This window comes from Saccostrea echinata, unplaced genomic scaffold (assembly GCF_033153115.1).
Source record: "Saccostrea echinata isolate AGI-Se365-2 ecotype Australia unplaced genomic scaffold, CSIRO_AGI_Sech_v1 ptg000008l, whole genome shotgun sequence".
NCBI classification, from domain to species: domain Eukaryota; kingdom Metazoa; phylum Mollusca; class Bivalvia; order Ostreida; family Ostreidae; genus Saccostrea; species Saccostrea echinata.
This window is the reverse complement of record NW_026889757.1, coordinates 3,619,564-3,634,275: the sequence shown is the minus strand read 5'-3', so window position 1 is coordinate 3,634,275 and position 14,712 is coordinate 3,619,564. Positions and strand designations below refer to the sequence as shown.

The 14,712-nt window shown below is 35.4% G+C and overlaps 1 protein-coding gene across 2 annotated transcripts in view; it reads right to left on the bottom strand.

Annotated features, from left to right (window-relative positions):
- The window catches only part of LOC133180932 (huntingtin-like), a 48,222-nt gene that overhangs the window by 13,019 nt on the left and 20,491 nt on the right, over positions 1-14,712 (bottom strand). For both annotated transcript variants that reach the window (XM_061315395.1, XM_061315396.1), the window contains 19 exons: positions 14,488-14,708; positions 14,165-14,240; positions 13,750-13,967; positions 13,305-13,453; positions 12,507-12,643; positions 11,618-11,734; positions 11,108-11,230; positions 9,301-9,506; positions 8,817-8,959; positions 7,774-8,002; positions 7,177-7,276; positions 4,802-4,905; positions 4,584-4,659; positions 3,789-3,965; positions 3,583-3,659; positions 3,255-3,387; positions 2,987-3,106; positions 2,371-2,790; positions 1,911-2,088 (listed from right to left, as the gene is read on the bottom strand). In XM_061315395.1, the coding sequence (XP_061171379.1) occupies positions 1,911-2,088; positions 2,371-2,790; positions 2,987-3,106; positions 3,255-3,387; positions 3,583-3,659; positions 3,789-3,965; positions 4,584-4,659; positions 4,802-4,905; positions 7,177-7,276; positions 7,774-8,002; positions 8,817-8,959; positions 9,301-9,506; positions 11,108-11,230; positions 11,618-11,734; positions 12,507-12,643; positions 13,305-13,453; positions 13,750-13,967; positions 14,165-14,240; positions 14,488-14,708 (3,004 nt within the window). The remainder of the gene's footprint in view (positions 1-1,910; positions 2,089-2,370; positions 2,791-2,986; positions 3,107-3,254; positions 3,388-3,582; positions 3,660-3,788; positions 3,966-4,583; positions 4,660-4,801; positions 4,906-7,176; positions 7,277-7,773; positions 8,003-8,816; positions 8,960-9,300; positions 9,507-11,107; positions 11,231-11,617; positions 11,735-12,506; positions 12,644-13,304; positions 13,454-13,749; positions 13,968-14,164; positions 14,241-14,487; positions 14,709-14,712) is intronic.

Below are 14,712 nucleotides of genomic sequence, written 5' to 3'. Positions count from 1 at the left end.
TTCACAAAAAATTCTATTTTAAGTAACCATCAGATTAAAACTGTAGCAGGAGTAGCGTTTTAAAGTAATTTCACAGAAATTTCTATTTTTAGTAACAATGGCAACACTGTTCATCAAAATCAAAAACCAATGCACTAAATTATGTATGATAGTGCAGTCTACTTGTGTGCCAGTTATATTGAAATCAGATCAAAACTGTAGGATGAGTAGCGTTTTAAAGGAATTTCACAGAATTTTCTATTTTTAGTAACAATGGCAACACCGTCCATCAAAATCAAAAACCAATGCACTAAATTATGTATCTTAGTGTAGTCTACTTGTGTGCCAAGTTATATTGAAATCAGACCAAAACTGTAGGAGGAGTAGAGTTTTAAAGGAATTCCACAGAAATTTCTATTTTTAGTAATCATGGCAACACCATCCATCGAAATCAAAAACTGATGCAATAAATTATGTATCTTAGTGTAGTCTACATGTGTGCCAAGTTATATTGAAATCAGACCAAAACTGTAGGAGAAGTAGCGTTTTAAAGGAATTTCACAGAAATTTCTATTTTTAGTAACCATGGCAACACCGTCCATCAAAATCAAAAACCGATGCATTAAATTATGTATCTTAGTGTAGTCTACTTGTGTGCCAAGTTATATTGAAATAGGACCAAAACTGTAGGAGGAGTAGCGTTTTAAAGGAATTTCACAGAAATTTCTATTTTTAGTAACCATGGCAACACCGTCCATCTAAATCAAAAACCGATGCACTAAATTATGTATCTTAGTGTAATCTACTTGTGTGCCAAGTTATACTGAAATCGGACCAAAACTGTAGGAGGAGTAGCGTTTTAAAGGAACTTCACAGAAATTTCTATTTTTAGTAACCATGGCAACACCGTACATCGAAATCAAAAACCGATGCACTAAATTATGTATCTTAGTGTAGTCTACATGTTTGCCAAGTTATACTGAAATCAGACCAAAACTGTAGGAGGAGTAGCGTTTTAAAGGAATTTCACAGAAATTTCTATTTTTAGTAACCATGGCAACACCGTCCATCAAAATCAAAAACTGATGCACTAAATTATGTATCTTATGCCCTGTTCACACGGAGAGTTTAATTCGAATTAAACGTAAGTTACTGCGAATTAAATTTGAACCACGTTCACACGGAGAATTTAAAGCGAATTAGTTTAATTCGAATTAATTTACTGCGCATTAAATTACTTCGCATTGGCTCCGTGTGAACGCTAAGCGAAGCTAATTCGAATTAAATTTTGACGCATGCGTAAGGGCAGAATTAAGTCACAGGCCACATGTCGATGGTCAGATATGGGTACTTGTGCTACTTTTGAGTGGAAAACAAAGGAAAACTATGATAATCACTAAAATGTGTACAGACACTATGACATTATGTCAAATCAGTGGTCAAATGTATCTGCTCGGCACAATGTGACGTGATTCGCAAAATGACGTCATAATAGCCTTACTGAATAGCCTTACTGTAGAAATAAAAATTTAATTCGCATTAGTTTACTTCGCATTAGCTGTCGTGTGAACACAATTTAATTCGCATTAGTTTAATTCGCATTAGTTTACTTAGCATTAATTTACTGCGAATTAAACTCTCCGTGTGAACAGGGCATAAGTGTAGTCTACTTGTGTGCCAAGTTATATTGAAATTGGACCAAAACTGTAGGAGAAGTAGCGTTTTGAAAAATTGTTTACAGACAGACAGACAGACAGACAGACAGCTAGACGGATGGACGACGGACACCTTACTATCGCATAAGCTCTTCTGGTCTCTGACCAGTAGAGCTAAAAACATGTACACAGTCATGTACAATCGTATAACTTGTAAATACTTCAGAATGTTATCTACAATCTACAATGAAATATGTCGACATGTAATTTCCTTACAGGAGAGAAAGACTTGGTAGATAGAAGAAGCTATAGATGCTATCCATGACACCCGGTCTTTTTGGCCAATCACTGCAGACAGCTGTTGATTCTGTAGAATGACTGCAGTACACTTCAGACACACGTTCAACTGCTCCGAGGTGGGGAGAATGTCATTATGAAACATCCAACACAAAAGCTGGGAAAAGACATTATATGTTTCAATTCCAGATACAACTAGATTCAAAATTTGAATTGAATTTCAGTTTTTGATTACAAAAAAAATTGATGAAAATTCAAAGAAAAAAAAAATAAAATCTCATAAATTACATCTAGAAGCATTTTACAGAATCGTTAAGAATCATTTTTCAATATATTCTACATGTATATGTACACATGTAGGTTTGCTAAATCAAAGGTACAGCTCTGCCCTTTTTCCTCCTATTAGTTGACCAAAAAAAAGAACTTTTAAAGCCCTCACCTCCATACACAATACACTAAATTTACAAATATCACAGTGAGATTCCACGGGAATATCAGGTTTCCATGGTAACCTATCCATAGCTTGCAGATAACAGTTCAATGTCTTGGTCAGTGAAAATATCATGTCCTTCCAGGAAGTGTCAGAGAATATATCATTCATCTTCTCCTGGTATCGACTCTCCTTCACAAAGAATGAGGAGAACGTGAGTATTTGGTGAGGGGCGGGGAGAAGGTTGATGACATTATTGATGTGACGGGTCAGTGTGAGCTGGGCAGCCTGGAATAGATTGTCTGTCACTGGTTCCTGGAGAACCTGGTTCCCTTCACTGTCTAAGACCGTGACTGAATCAGTGCTCTTTATTAAGGTGTACTGAGCTCCCAGGGTTAAGCACTCTGACAGAATGTCCAGACTGAACTCCTAATAACAAGGAAGAGAAATAAAACCATGTTGTAAATTTACTTAAAATATTCATATGACAAAGTATTACAATGTATAAACATCTGTCAGAGTCTCATAGATCCTGTTTTGCTGCTGCAATGACCCAGATTTTCTTTTTAGAAAAGGATACAGATTGTTCTTTACTTATTACATGTACAAATCAAAATTTACCCACCTTTGTCATCATTATAGCCAACATATCGGCATATTCCAGTTTGTGAAGCAGCAAGCCACATTCCCTAGGACTAGAGTCAGGATTGGAACATTGATACTTAACTATGGACAGATACAAATCCTACAAAGGAAAGTACTTTTTATAAATTCCCTGTCTGGAAAAAACATACGACAAAAAAATCTATAAAATATCTTATATACATATATAAATATACACATTTTTCTATATATGTATGTGAATCTACATACAAACTCTTTTTTAAGTTTACCTTGTCCATCTGATTGTGGAGATATTCTTTCTTACTAAGAACAGGGTGACAGGTGTCAGCATACAGAGATAAAGAAGTTTCTGGGTCAAGGGTCCCCCTCAGTTTCTGTAGTAAGGAAACCAACCTAGCATGCCTACAAAATTTAAGCAGCATTTACTTGTAGATAATATCTGTTCACTCAGTAGTTAACCTTTTAAATACATGTAAAACATTAATTTGCAATGTTTGACCTTCACTGGATTGTGAATAAGGAAATTGAGTTTTTGAGATGTAGTGCTAAAATCCATTAGTACTTTAATACATCAGCATTGTTCTACACAATACTTACCTCTTTAGCAATGAATGGGTCTCCATAAATTTAAGGAGTTTATCTAAATCAACTAATGGTAACTGTTTCTTAGCATCCTGTATCAGATAAAAAAAAAGTCAGTGAGTTAAATATACATTCCATGTGAGTACAGCTACATGTAAGTTCATTAAGAATGAAATTCCATAACTTTCACCAATCATCTGTTTTCGATATTAACTACATACCTCAAAGTTATCAGCCAGTAACATTTCTACCCTGTGACAGGCAATGGTATCACAGAGGCGGGCCACAGAGAGATGATGGGTGTTCAGAAACTTGTCAATCAGCAGGGTCAAAAGGGCACCTGTTTGGCTAAGATGAATAGCCTCTACACACTTCATTGTCTTCTTTATTTGGGATGGCTATAAGAGAGTTGACTGTTTGAAGCTATCAATATGTACTGTATGACACAAATGTTTCATTATTTACATGTAAATGTTACATTATGTTTATGTACTGAATACCAATCTCCCGTGCGAAGTTGTTCATTTCTATCTCAGAAACCTCTGCAATAAGCTCAGATCAAGATTTTTGACAAAAGGTAAACACAATGATATTCTAAGGATCCTTTCATACTAAAGCAATAGTTCTAAATATACTGAGTAAATATCTACACTGTTACAGTAGCTTAATAGACAAACATCAGAGCAAGTATCTAATTACCTGGAATAACATTTAAAAGAAAAAATGCACTGTTTTTCGGACAAATCATAGGGATACAAGTGAACCAATGACAGGTGAATGTATGAGCCAAAGGTAGAAGATAACTGCAAACATATAAATTTTCCTCGGGGTGAATGCAAGATGAGGCACATAGAAAAAGTTATCTCTCTTTGAACACAACTGTGTCTGCAGCAAATTTAGAACAAGGCAATATAAAACAATGGGTGAAAATAACCTTGTTTAGAATAATACAAAGTATGTATTTCCACATTACCAGATGGAAACTGGATCTAATACGCAATATTCATAAATCTTACTTTGGACACATCCTGACCTCTGGAATGAATGGCTTGAATGAACAAACAGCTGGCTGCTGAATTCCTGTGTATAGCACTAAAAGAGGAGATACATTTTAATGTCACCATTGTACTACATGTATGTACTAATGTACAGGCACGAATCATTAAAAACATTTCTTTGTTTATCACATTGATAAAATTGTCTCTGATTACAAACAGTTGTATGCTATAGATACCTGACGAAGTCCTGGACTGGGGATTCCCGGGACAGCTGTATGAGGTCACTCACATGGTTGATCACTAGCCAAGTCATGTGTTCCGCATCCAACATGTTCTCGCACTGCAAGTCAAAATCACACATCCAACATTTTATATCAAATCACATTACAATGAAGGACAACAGTTTTATCATATAACAAGAGGCCCATGGGCCTTGAATCGCTCTTCTGATAAACTGTACAACCTATCACTTCTATTTGAAGCCTCGAAGTATCCTGTATATTTACATAAACCCTTGAAATTCCAATTCACACTCTGAGAACCCAAGATGATTCTAAGCCAATTAGTACCTGAGAGTTGGTCATGGTAACCTACTTATCACTTGTCATTCTCTGAGGACCCATCAACTAAGTTTGATGATTCTAAGCCAATTAATACCTAAAATATTTTTTAAAATTATAATCATAAAATTTTATAAGTAGGTCAAAGTGACCTACTTTTCAATTGTTTTACACCAAGGACCCAAGATGCATCAACTGACAAAGTTTGATGATTCTAAGCCAATTAGTACCTGTAATATTTAATTAAAGCCATAAATTTTCAAAAGTAGGTCACCGTGACCTACTTTTCAGTTGCTGTACTCCGAGGACCAAAGATACATCGACTGACAAAGTTTGATGGTTCTAGCCAATAAGTACTCAAAATATTTAATTACAGCCATAAATTTTCAAAAGTAGGTCACAGTGACCTTCTTTTCAGTCAGCCTACTCCGAGGACCAAAGATGCATCAACTGACAAATTTTGACGATTCTAAGCCAAATAATTCCTGAAAAAATTAAATACAGCCATAAAATTTCAAAAGTAGGTCACCGTGACCTACTTTTCAGTTGTTGTACTCCGAGGACCCAAGATGCATCAACTGACAAAGTTTGATGATTCTAAGCCAATTAGTACCCAAAATATTTGATTAAAGCCATAAATTTTCAAAAGTAGGTCACCGTGACCTACTTTTCAGTTGTTGTACTCCGAGGACCCATGACGCATAAACTGACAAAGTTTTATGATTCTAAGCCAATTAGTACCCAAAATATTTGATTAAAGCCATAAATTTTCCGAAAGTAGGTCAGGGTGACCTACTTTTTAGTCGATCTACTCTGGAGACCCAAGATGCATCAACTGACAAAGTTTGACGATTCTAAGCCAAATAATTCCCGAAATATTTAATTAACGCCATAAATTTTCAAAAGTAGGTCACTGTGACCTACTTTTTAGTCGACCTACTCTGAAGACCCAAGATGCATCAACTGACAAAGTTTGATGATTCTAAGCCAATTAGTACCTGAAATATTTAATTATAGTCATATAAATTGAAAATTAGGTCAAGGTGACCTACTTTTCAGTTGACCTTTTTTGAGGACCCAAGATGCATCAACTTACAAAGTTTTATGATCATAGGACTTAAAATGTCCAAATTATGCCTCTAAAACGCTTTGAAATCGAATGCCTGCAAAGTTCAAAAAGTAGGTCACTGTGACCTACTTTTTAATAAATATGTTTTATGGCCCCAAGATGCATCATCTTACAAGATTTAATGATTCTAAGCCTCCCCGTATTCAAATTAATGACCTTAATTGTTTTAAAAAAGATTAGCCATAAAATTCAAAAAGTAGGTCAAGGTGACCTACTTTTTAGTTGACGTACTTTGAGGACCCAAGATGCATCAACTGACAAAGTTTGATGATCATAGGCCTTAAATTCTTCAAAATATGCCTCTAAATCATTTTGAAAAAGAATGGCCGCAAAATTTAAAAAGTAGGTCACCGTGACCTACTTTTGAGTCAACATGATATGAGGTCCTTAGATGCACCAACTGACAAGATTTGATGATCCTAGTCCTTATAGTAAGCAAAATATCAACATTTTAATAAAATGTAATTTTTGGTCAACTTTGAAGTGACCTTGAGACCACGCCCTTTGCCCCAGGGTAAATCCCCGTGCAAATTTTAATCTACAACATATCCTCATCCTTTTGTGTAAGTTTGGTGATAATCTGCCCAGTGGTTCTTGAGAAGAAGATTTTTTAGCAACCAGTACTTTTGTTTCTATTTTCCTAATTATCTCCCCTTGTTAAAGGGTCACAACCCCAGTTTTAGTATAAAAGGGAGCCCTTGGGCCAAGGATACCCTCTGACAAATTTGACAATAATTGGCCAAGGGGTTCTTGAGTTATGGCCCATATTCTAAAAAGTTTACGCACACCGCACACCGCACAAATGGCCATAGCATTAGCTCTTTGAGCCTTTGGCTCAGAAGAGCTAAAAAGAAAGAAATTGTATTATTTTTGTAATCACATATTTCTCTCAACAAGTGTTTCTTAATGGTAGATGACTGACCACAAAGTCACAGAAGAGAATGATCCCCCCTCGTCTTAAGATTTCCTGGTTACAACAGTGGGTCTCTGCCACAGGGTGAGCTTCATGACTTGTTGATTGACTATAAGAACAAGGAGTCCATTATTTGCTTTAATGCAATGCCACCCTCTTCAGAAGTTCCAAAGAAAATTAAATCATATATAAAACATTCAATTTAGCTATTCAACATCGTTGCAAGCCTGGGTTTTGTGTCCATTCTATTTCCACAAACTTTGTGGAAACAGAATGGACACAAAACCTGTGGCTTGTGACGATGGATATTCAAGTGCAGTGTGTATCATTTAAACAGGCACAAAATATTCAATAAAGCTATATTTTATCAATCTACCATGAAATCAATAAATGTTCATTCGTAACTATGAGCATTGAATTCTAAATTTGGACATTTATTGTGTCATAACATGGACAACCCCGCAGACAACTTTCATAATGTGCAAATTCAATTTGTCAGCACACCCATCGGTGTTATATGACACACTGAACACCCAAACTGAAATTCACTGCTTTAATACTAACACATGAGAACAAAACTTTAGATTGTATCAGTGTTTGCAGTACCTTGTTCCTGGTTTGAGATGTCTATTTGGGGTCTGCATAACCTCACTCCATAAATTCTGGTCATCGTAATTCAAAAGGATCAGAATATTACACCACTGTAAGGTCAAGGTCGGCAGTGTCATGGAAACAGACAGGAAGTTACGGTTGACTTCCTTAATGCTGTAGAAACAATCAACAGCTTCCTCAGAAGCAATCTGAAGTGCACAGGTGGCAACTTTCCTAAACATACCTGAAGAATACAATATCAATCCATAACAATCAGCCTCCTTACTGTTTATACATCTGCATGTACATGTATTTGACATTCAATTATTAAATGCTTAGCTGGTTCAAAGCATTATATAAAGAGAAAACTGACATCCATGTATCTGACAGACAAAACAGAATAGAAATACAAAATCAGGAAAAAGATATTTTTAATGAAAATAATGCTTCTATAGAGTGTTTCCATTAAAAGTCAAAGTTACTATTCTTTTCTATTACACATAAAAACTTTGAAGCATAATGACAAAGTCTATTTCCAATTTGTTAACCTGTCATTCTGTTACAAATCAAAATTATGTTATATTCCTGGTTTTAAAGCAATTTATTTAATAATAATTTTAATCAATTATTGGTATGGCCAAGTGATACTCAATTAAATGAGTATTCTATGACATCATTAATGATACATCTTCATGTTATACCTCGTAGTAAAATCCTAAATGAATTACTTTATATGTACTTTAAAAAGCGGACTTCATATTTTAGTGGCTTTGGCATGGACAATAATGCGCTAATTCATGAATACCGTTAATAAATCATTGATTAACACAATATATGGCGAGTACGGGTGTAGCGCTAATTCATGATTATGCCAATCGCTCAATACCCAGTGATTGCACTAAATTTTGAATACATTGTACACGTACAGTATTTGTACGTATCTTCATCCCAACAAGCACCAACAAAGCATACTAAATGGAGAAGAAATATCAAATCTACAAATATTTAGTCTCTTTTGTTACATTAATGAAATATCAGAGTACAGTAAACTTAGGTACCTGACTGGAACATGTGCGTAATGTAAAGAAGAAACTGGGACAGCTGTTGAGACAGGAAGTCTGTGTGGTCCCGTGACCCATGATAAGACAACTGATGACCCATGATGACCTCTAGACATTTCCCGATCACCTGAACCAGAAACCTACAAAAGTGAGAAAAAGATCTATAATCTGCAAATTTCAGTCTACATTGTTGTGAATTTTCTCTCCAATGACAGTATGTGTCAATGCATACATGTAATGGAGCCTGGTTAATCAGGACAAGAAGTATCAGGACACCTCACATTCTGGACGAAAATTGTTGGGAACAGAATTAACATTTATGTACACAAACTATAATTATTAGGTTCATTTCATTAATCATTCACTTCATTTATCCAGACAATTTCTTGGGGAGACATGCATCCTGACTGTAAGTCATTTGTGTCAACAGTCAATGTGAGAATAATTAACTAAAGCATATCAGAGAAAAGATAAAACTCACCTGGCTAGAATCTGTTCTGGTACCATATCCTGAACCATTTGTTTTTCTTCTTCTGTCAATTTGGAGCTGTGAACTTTGAAGAGGGTGAGTTTGATTCTCAGCTCGGTGAGGCGTGACAATATGACCTCCTCTTTGGACTGAGCCATGAGAACTCGGACCACAGACAACACTAGACACATCCAACGCTGTAAGTTCTCAGTTGTACCCTAAACCAATACTACAGAGTTTTCTTCAAACATGATAGGATTCTAGGTCTATTTGCTCACAAAGGTTTTAATATGCATTATTCATGTACTTGGATCCAATTTTAATGATAACTAGTGGGTATTGTTTTTTTAACAAAAAAAACACATGTCTCCCCTTCTTTACCAACATTAACGAGTGCAAATATATGATCAGGGTCAAAAATAATAATGCAGTGCATCTCAACTCAAATTCTGTGTACAAAATTTCAAGTCTTCATGTCAAACGGATCTCAAGTAATGGTCTGGTTGTGTTTTTCTTAATTTGACCTTAAAGAAAGTGGTCAAGGTCAAATATTTTGATGCAGTGCATTTAGTCTCGATGTTGTCTTTCCTTGTTCCAAGTTTGAAATCCTTATGTCAAAAAGTTCTCAAGTTATGACTTAGACTATATTTTCATGTTAATGAATGACCTTGACTTTATTAATAGGTCAAGGTGAAAAAAATGTTGCCATTCACCCTTCCTCTATACCACCTCTCCATATTCCAAGTTTGAAGTCTTAATGTCAGGGTTCTCAAGTTATGGTCTAGTCATGTTTTCTCTATTCCACCTTGAAGAAAGGGGTCAAGGTCAAAATTTTGAAGCGTTGCATCTTGTAACAATGTTTTCTTTCTATGTTACAAGTTTGAAGTCCTAATATCAAAGGATACTCAAGTTAAAGCCTGGACTCTATTTTGATGTAAAAGATTGACCTTGACATTATAATAATTGGATCAAGGTCAAAAATTTTGGTGGCATGCATCCCTCCTTGATACCACTTCTGCATGTTCCATGTCTGAAGTCTTTATAACAAAGGATTCTTAAGTAATGGTCTAATCAAGTTTTTTCCCTATTTGACCTTGAGGAAGAAAAGAGGTCAAGGTCAAAAATTTTGGTGTGTTGCATCTTGTATCAATGTCTTCTTTCTCTGTTACAAGTTTGAAGTCCTAATATCAAAGGGTACTCAAGCTATGGCTTGGACTCTATTTTGATGTAAAAGATTGACCTTGACCTTATAATAATTGAATCAAGGTAAAAAATTTTGGTGGCATGCATCCCTCCTTTATACCACCTCTGCATGTTCCAAGTTTGAAGTCTTAATGTCAAAAGGTTCTCGAGTTATGGTCAGATCGTGTTTTTTCCCTATTTGACCTTGAAGGCAGAAAGGGGTCAAGGTCAAAATTCTAATGCAGTGCATTTTGTCTCAAGGTCTTCTTCCTATGTTACAAGTTTGAAGTCCTAATATCAAAATTATCTCAAGTTATGGGCTGAACTCTATTTTGATGTAATAGATTGACCTTGACCTTATAAATAGGTCAAGGTCAAAAATGTTGGTGGCGTACGCTCCTTCTCAATGTCATCTATCTATGTTCCAAGTTTGAAGTCTTAATGTCAAAGGGTATTAAAGTTACGGCCTGGACAAAATTTGGATGAAGAAGAAGAAGAAGAAAATCGACAAAAACAATATGTCTCCCCTGGAAGGGGAGACATAATTCTCTACTTCAATGACAATTACTGTATTCAAGTTTGAAATAATATCAAAAAAAAAAGATTGTTGAAGTACTTTGATGTACTTATGTCTTACTATGTTTGAAGGAGCTTGTAACAATGTCTTCAGCAAAATATCCACTGGTCTGAATACAATGGGAGCTAGGCACTCAAATAGTCGATGAAGCACATCTAATGATTCACCATTGTCTAAATTCACCTGTAAAGAGAAGCATCAGGACACCAGTAAGTTCCTGAATACATGTAGCTGTAAAATAAAGAGTTGTTCTTATATCTAATTTCAAGTTTCGAGCACAAAATGCTTCCAAACAACAAGAACACTATACAATCTTGAACTAAAGAAAAGTCATATTTACATTTGTATAGTAATTAGCAAATTCATCAACAAAACATGGTAACAAGTGGTTTGGTTGCAAATAATATGCATTTGACTTATATGCAAATACTATGTAATACATGTATTTCCTTTAGGCCACCTAATAATTTCTAGGCCATTTGAGCCTCTACCTTCTAAAAACTACAAGGCTGGTAGAATCTTATCTACTACCTGGCTGATTGTTTTTATCAGAATGGTAAAAGCTTATACCTGATTGGCTGTTAAGGCTGGTAGTAAACTGTCTGTTATCAGACGAGATAATCTCTTCCAGCGATCTTCACTTTCCTTCTTACTTTGTTGTAGAACCACCACCAATAAATCCAGTGTCTGTATAATTGAATTCAAGTTTGCAGATTAAAAAATGTACATTGTTTCATTATTTCCTCCAACTTATACATGTTATGAAGCAGTTTCAAACAGAAAAACAGAATTATCTCTCTGGTACACTGTATTACTGGATGAAGATTTGACACAGTTTTGGGCTAGACATAAGCATTATTTACCTGGCAGTACTGGATGAAGATTTGACACAGTTTTGGGTGTGACATAACCATTATTTACGTAATTAATGTACAAGTAGCCTCCATTCCTCAAAAGTACTGGAGCCGAGGCCCCAAAGGGGCCGAGGCTCATTGCTTTTAAGGAATGGAGTGCTACGAGTATATTAACCCGCGTAAAATCCACCTTTTTAAATGCTTGTAATTATTGTTTGTTAATATATAATAAACATAAAATACAGTGTAAACATACATTTAACATATAAGTAGTATTTATTTATATAGAGAGAGAAAGTAAGGCAAAAAAATGTACTAAAGTTATTTAAATCCGGTACGTGTCATTCAACAGCTTCGATAGCATAGTGAGATGAGAACCTGACTGCGAAGGTGAAGGAACCTGGATCAATTCTCAACAGTGCCATATTTATTTTCTTTATGTGTAAATAAACTTGTTAAAATTTTGTAAGTTCTTTCCTCAGTAGAGGTACAGAAAGGAGAATATGAACATAACAAATTCTGTTTTCAATGTAATTTACAACTCTCCATTCCTGAAAAATAATGGAGAACTCAAACAAAAGAGTGACGTCACAGGTGGATTTTACCTGGTAGTACTGGATGAGTCGAAGAAGCATGGACACTAACACTTCTCTTTGTGTCTCCAGATCTCTACTTATATCAGGTTTGTTCCCTCCCCTCAACAAAAACAAGTCAAACACAACCGGTCTCAGAGCAGGAATGGCTGTTAAAATAGAAGTATTTCAGATATTTAAAACATTATCAAAGGCTTTACATGTAGCACAAATTTAGAAAATTTCATATTTACAAGGTACAGTACATGTTTCTACATAAATATTTAAGGAATCACTGTCTAGTTAGTAGAGTATGCCAGGGCATCAACGATAGTTGGAAACATGGGATAATTTGCATAACCGGCGAAGCCCGTTATGCATAAATTTTCCCACATTTCCAACAATCGTTGATGTCCCTGGCATACTCTACTAACTAGACAGTGATTCCTTATATTTCCATTTCACTGTGAAATAAAATTGTAAATTTAGATTTTAAAAATGTAGACTAATAGATTTAAATTACACGAGGCCTCACATGTCAATTTCAATAGTCCCCGCCCACTGATGTCAAACACAAAGACAGCCTCACAAGAATTACATGCATATTAGGCCTTCTTAGCTCCTGACCTTTCGCTTGGCGAAATTTGCATTCTGGTAGAATGATCAAGAAATCAACTCAACTAACTTTCAAAGAGTTATCTCAGAGAAAACAAATAGAATTGGGAATATTTAAGATTCAAACAACATGTAGTGATGTTTATATTTCCACGTAATATGCATGATTACATTATTCCTTGAAAATTCTTCAGTAGATAAATGCATTATTTTTACCATGAGACACAGGCTGCAGTCCACTCGCCATGATACCATCACAAAGCTGAATGATCTTGGGCATTCCAATGATTGTTTTACTGTGAGTTTTCTCATAGGATAGCATAACAAGGAAACTGAAGATGTTTGGAATTAAGTTCTCTGAATTTCTGAAAAAATGAAGTCACGAAAAATCCTTTATGTAAAAAAAAAATTAACAATTACATGTAAATGCATGTACATGCATATGCAAAAGATTACACATTTAAAGAGAGTATGTTATTCATGTGTAATGATATGATTTCAGTAATACATGTACTTCATTCTGTGTTTCTTTTTAAGCTAGTTAACAAATGGTTGACAACCAAGTTTGCAACCTTATTTATATGTACATATAGAATATACATATAGTAAGAGACAGTTTTGTGACAAAGATTATGGTCATATAAAACTTAGAATTATCCACCTAATTTGCCCCTCTTCTATGAACTCCAGCTGTTTGATGATAAATCCTATGAAGACCTGATCGGAGTCCAGAAGGCAGTAATTCACCCGTAGCTGAATCAGTTGACTCAGAAGGTCAAGGACTTGCTGTTGAAGTTCAAGGCTACTGGACACAGTGTACTGCTTCAAGGCTTTGATGACCAGGGGCTCAAACAGTCGGATGTATGAGGCTACGGTGGACTGCAGTGATTAAAATTCCAGTTTTCAAAGAGTAACACAGGAAACTAGATGCAAAATATTGAACAACAGGCAAATGGGCTCAACACTCAGCACAGTAACAAGACACTCTTTTTTAACTATAATTCTTTACCTCGGTTTTTGACTGAAATACACATATTTGCCTATGAGCATTAACATTTTATACAATTTCTGGTTACCTTATCAGTTTTGCTGCTGGGTTTCAGGATTGCTGGAAATTTCCTGTCTACACATTTCCTTAATGTGCTCAGAGTCCTATATCAAAATGAAGAATAGAGAAGTTTTACTTGCAGAATCATGCAAATTAATAATCTGATTTATTCACTATCTTATTTTTTAAAAGCACGCTGGGAATTTTTCCTATGAAAACACAATGTAAATATTACTTACACAGTATTTTTCCTCTAGTCTGCTCATCATTTATGAGATTAATAAAACTTTAGTCTATCACAAGCTTACTTAATCTCTAGGGAATTTTTCAAACTAGGGCATAAGTAATTACCCGGAGCCTTCCTCTTGGTCAGTATGGGAGGAAGCTTTAAACGTAGCCCCAGCCAATGACTGTGTAAACTGAGTGTAAGGCTGGGTAAAACAAAAGTAGTACTGGCCGGGTTTATTATTTCCAGTTAGGCGGGCAGCTTTACCAGGTTTACCGGACAGGTTCACTAGATGTTGAGGCTCCCATTGACAAACAAGATTTGTACCAAACAAGGCTTTAAGAAGCTGA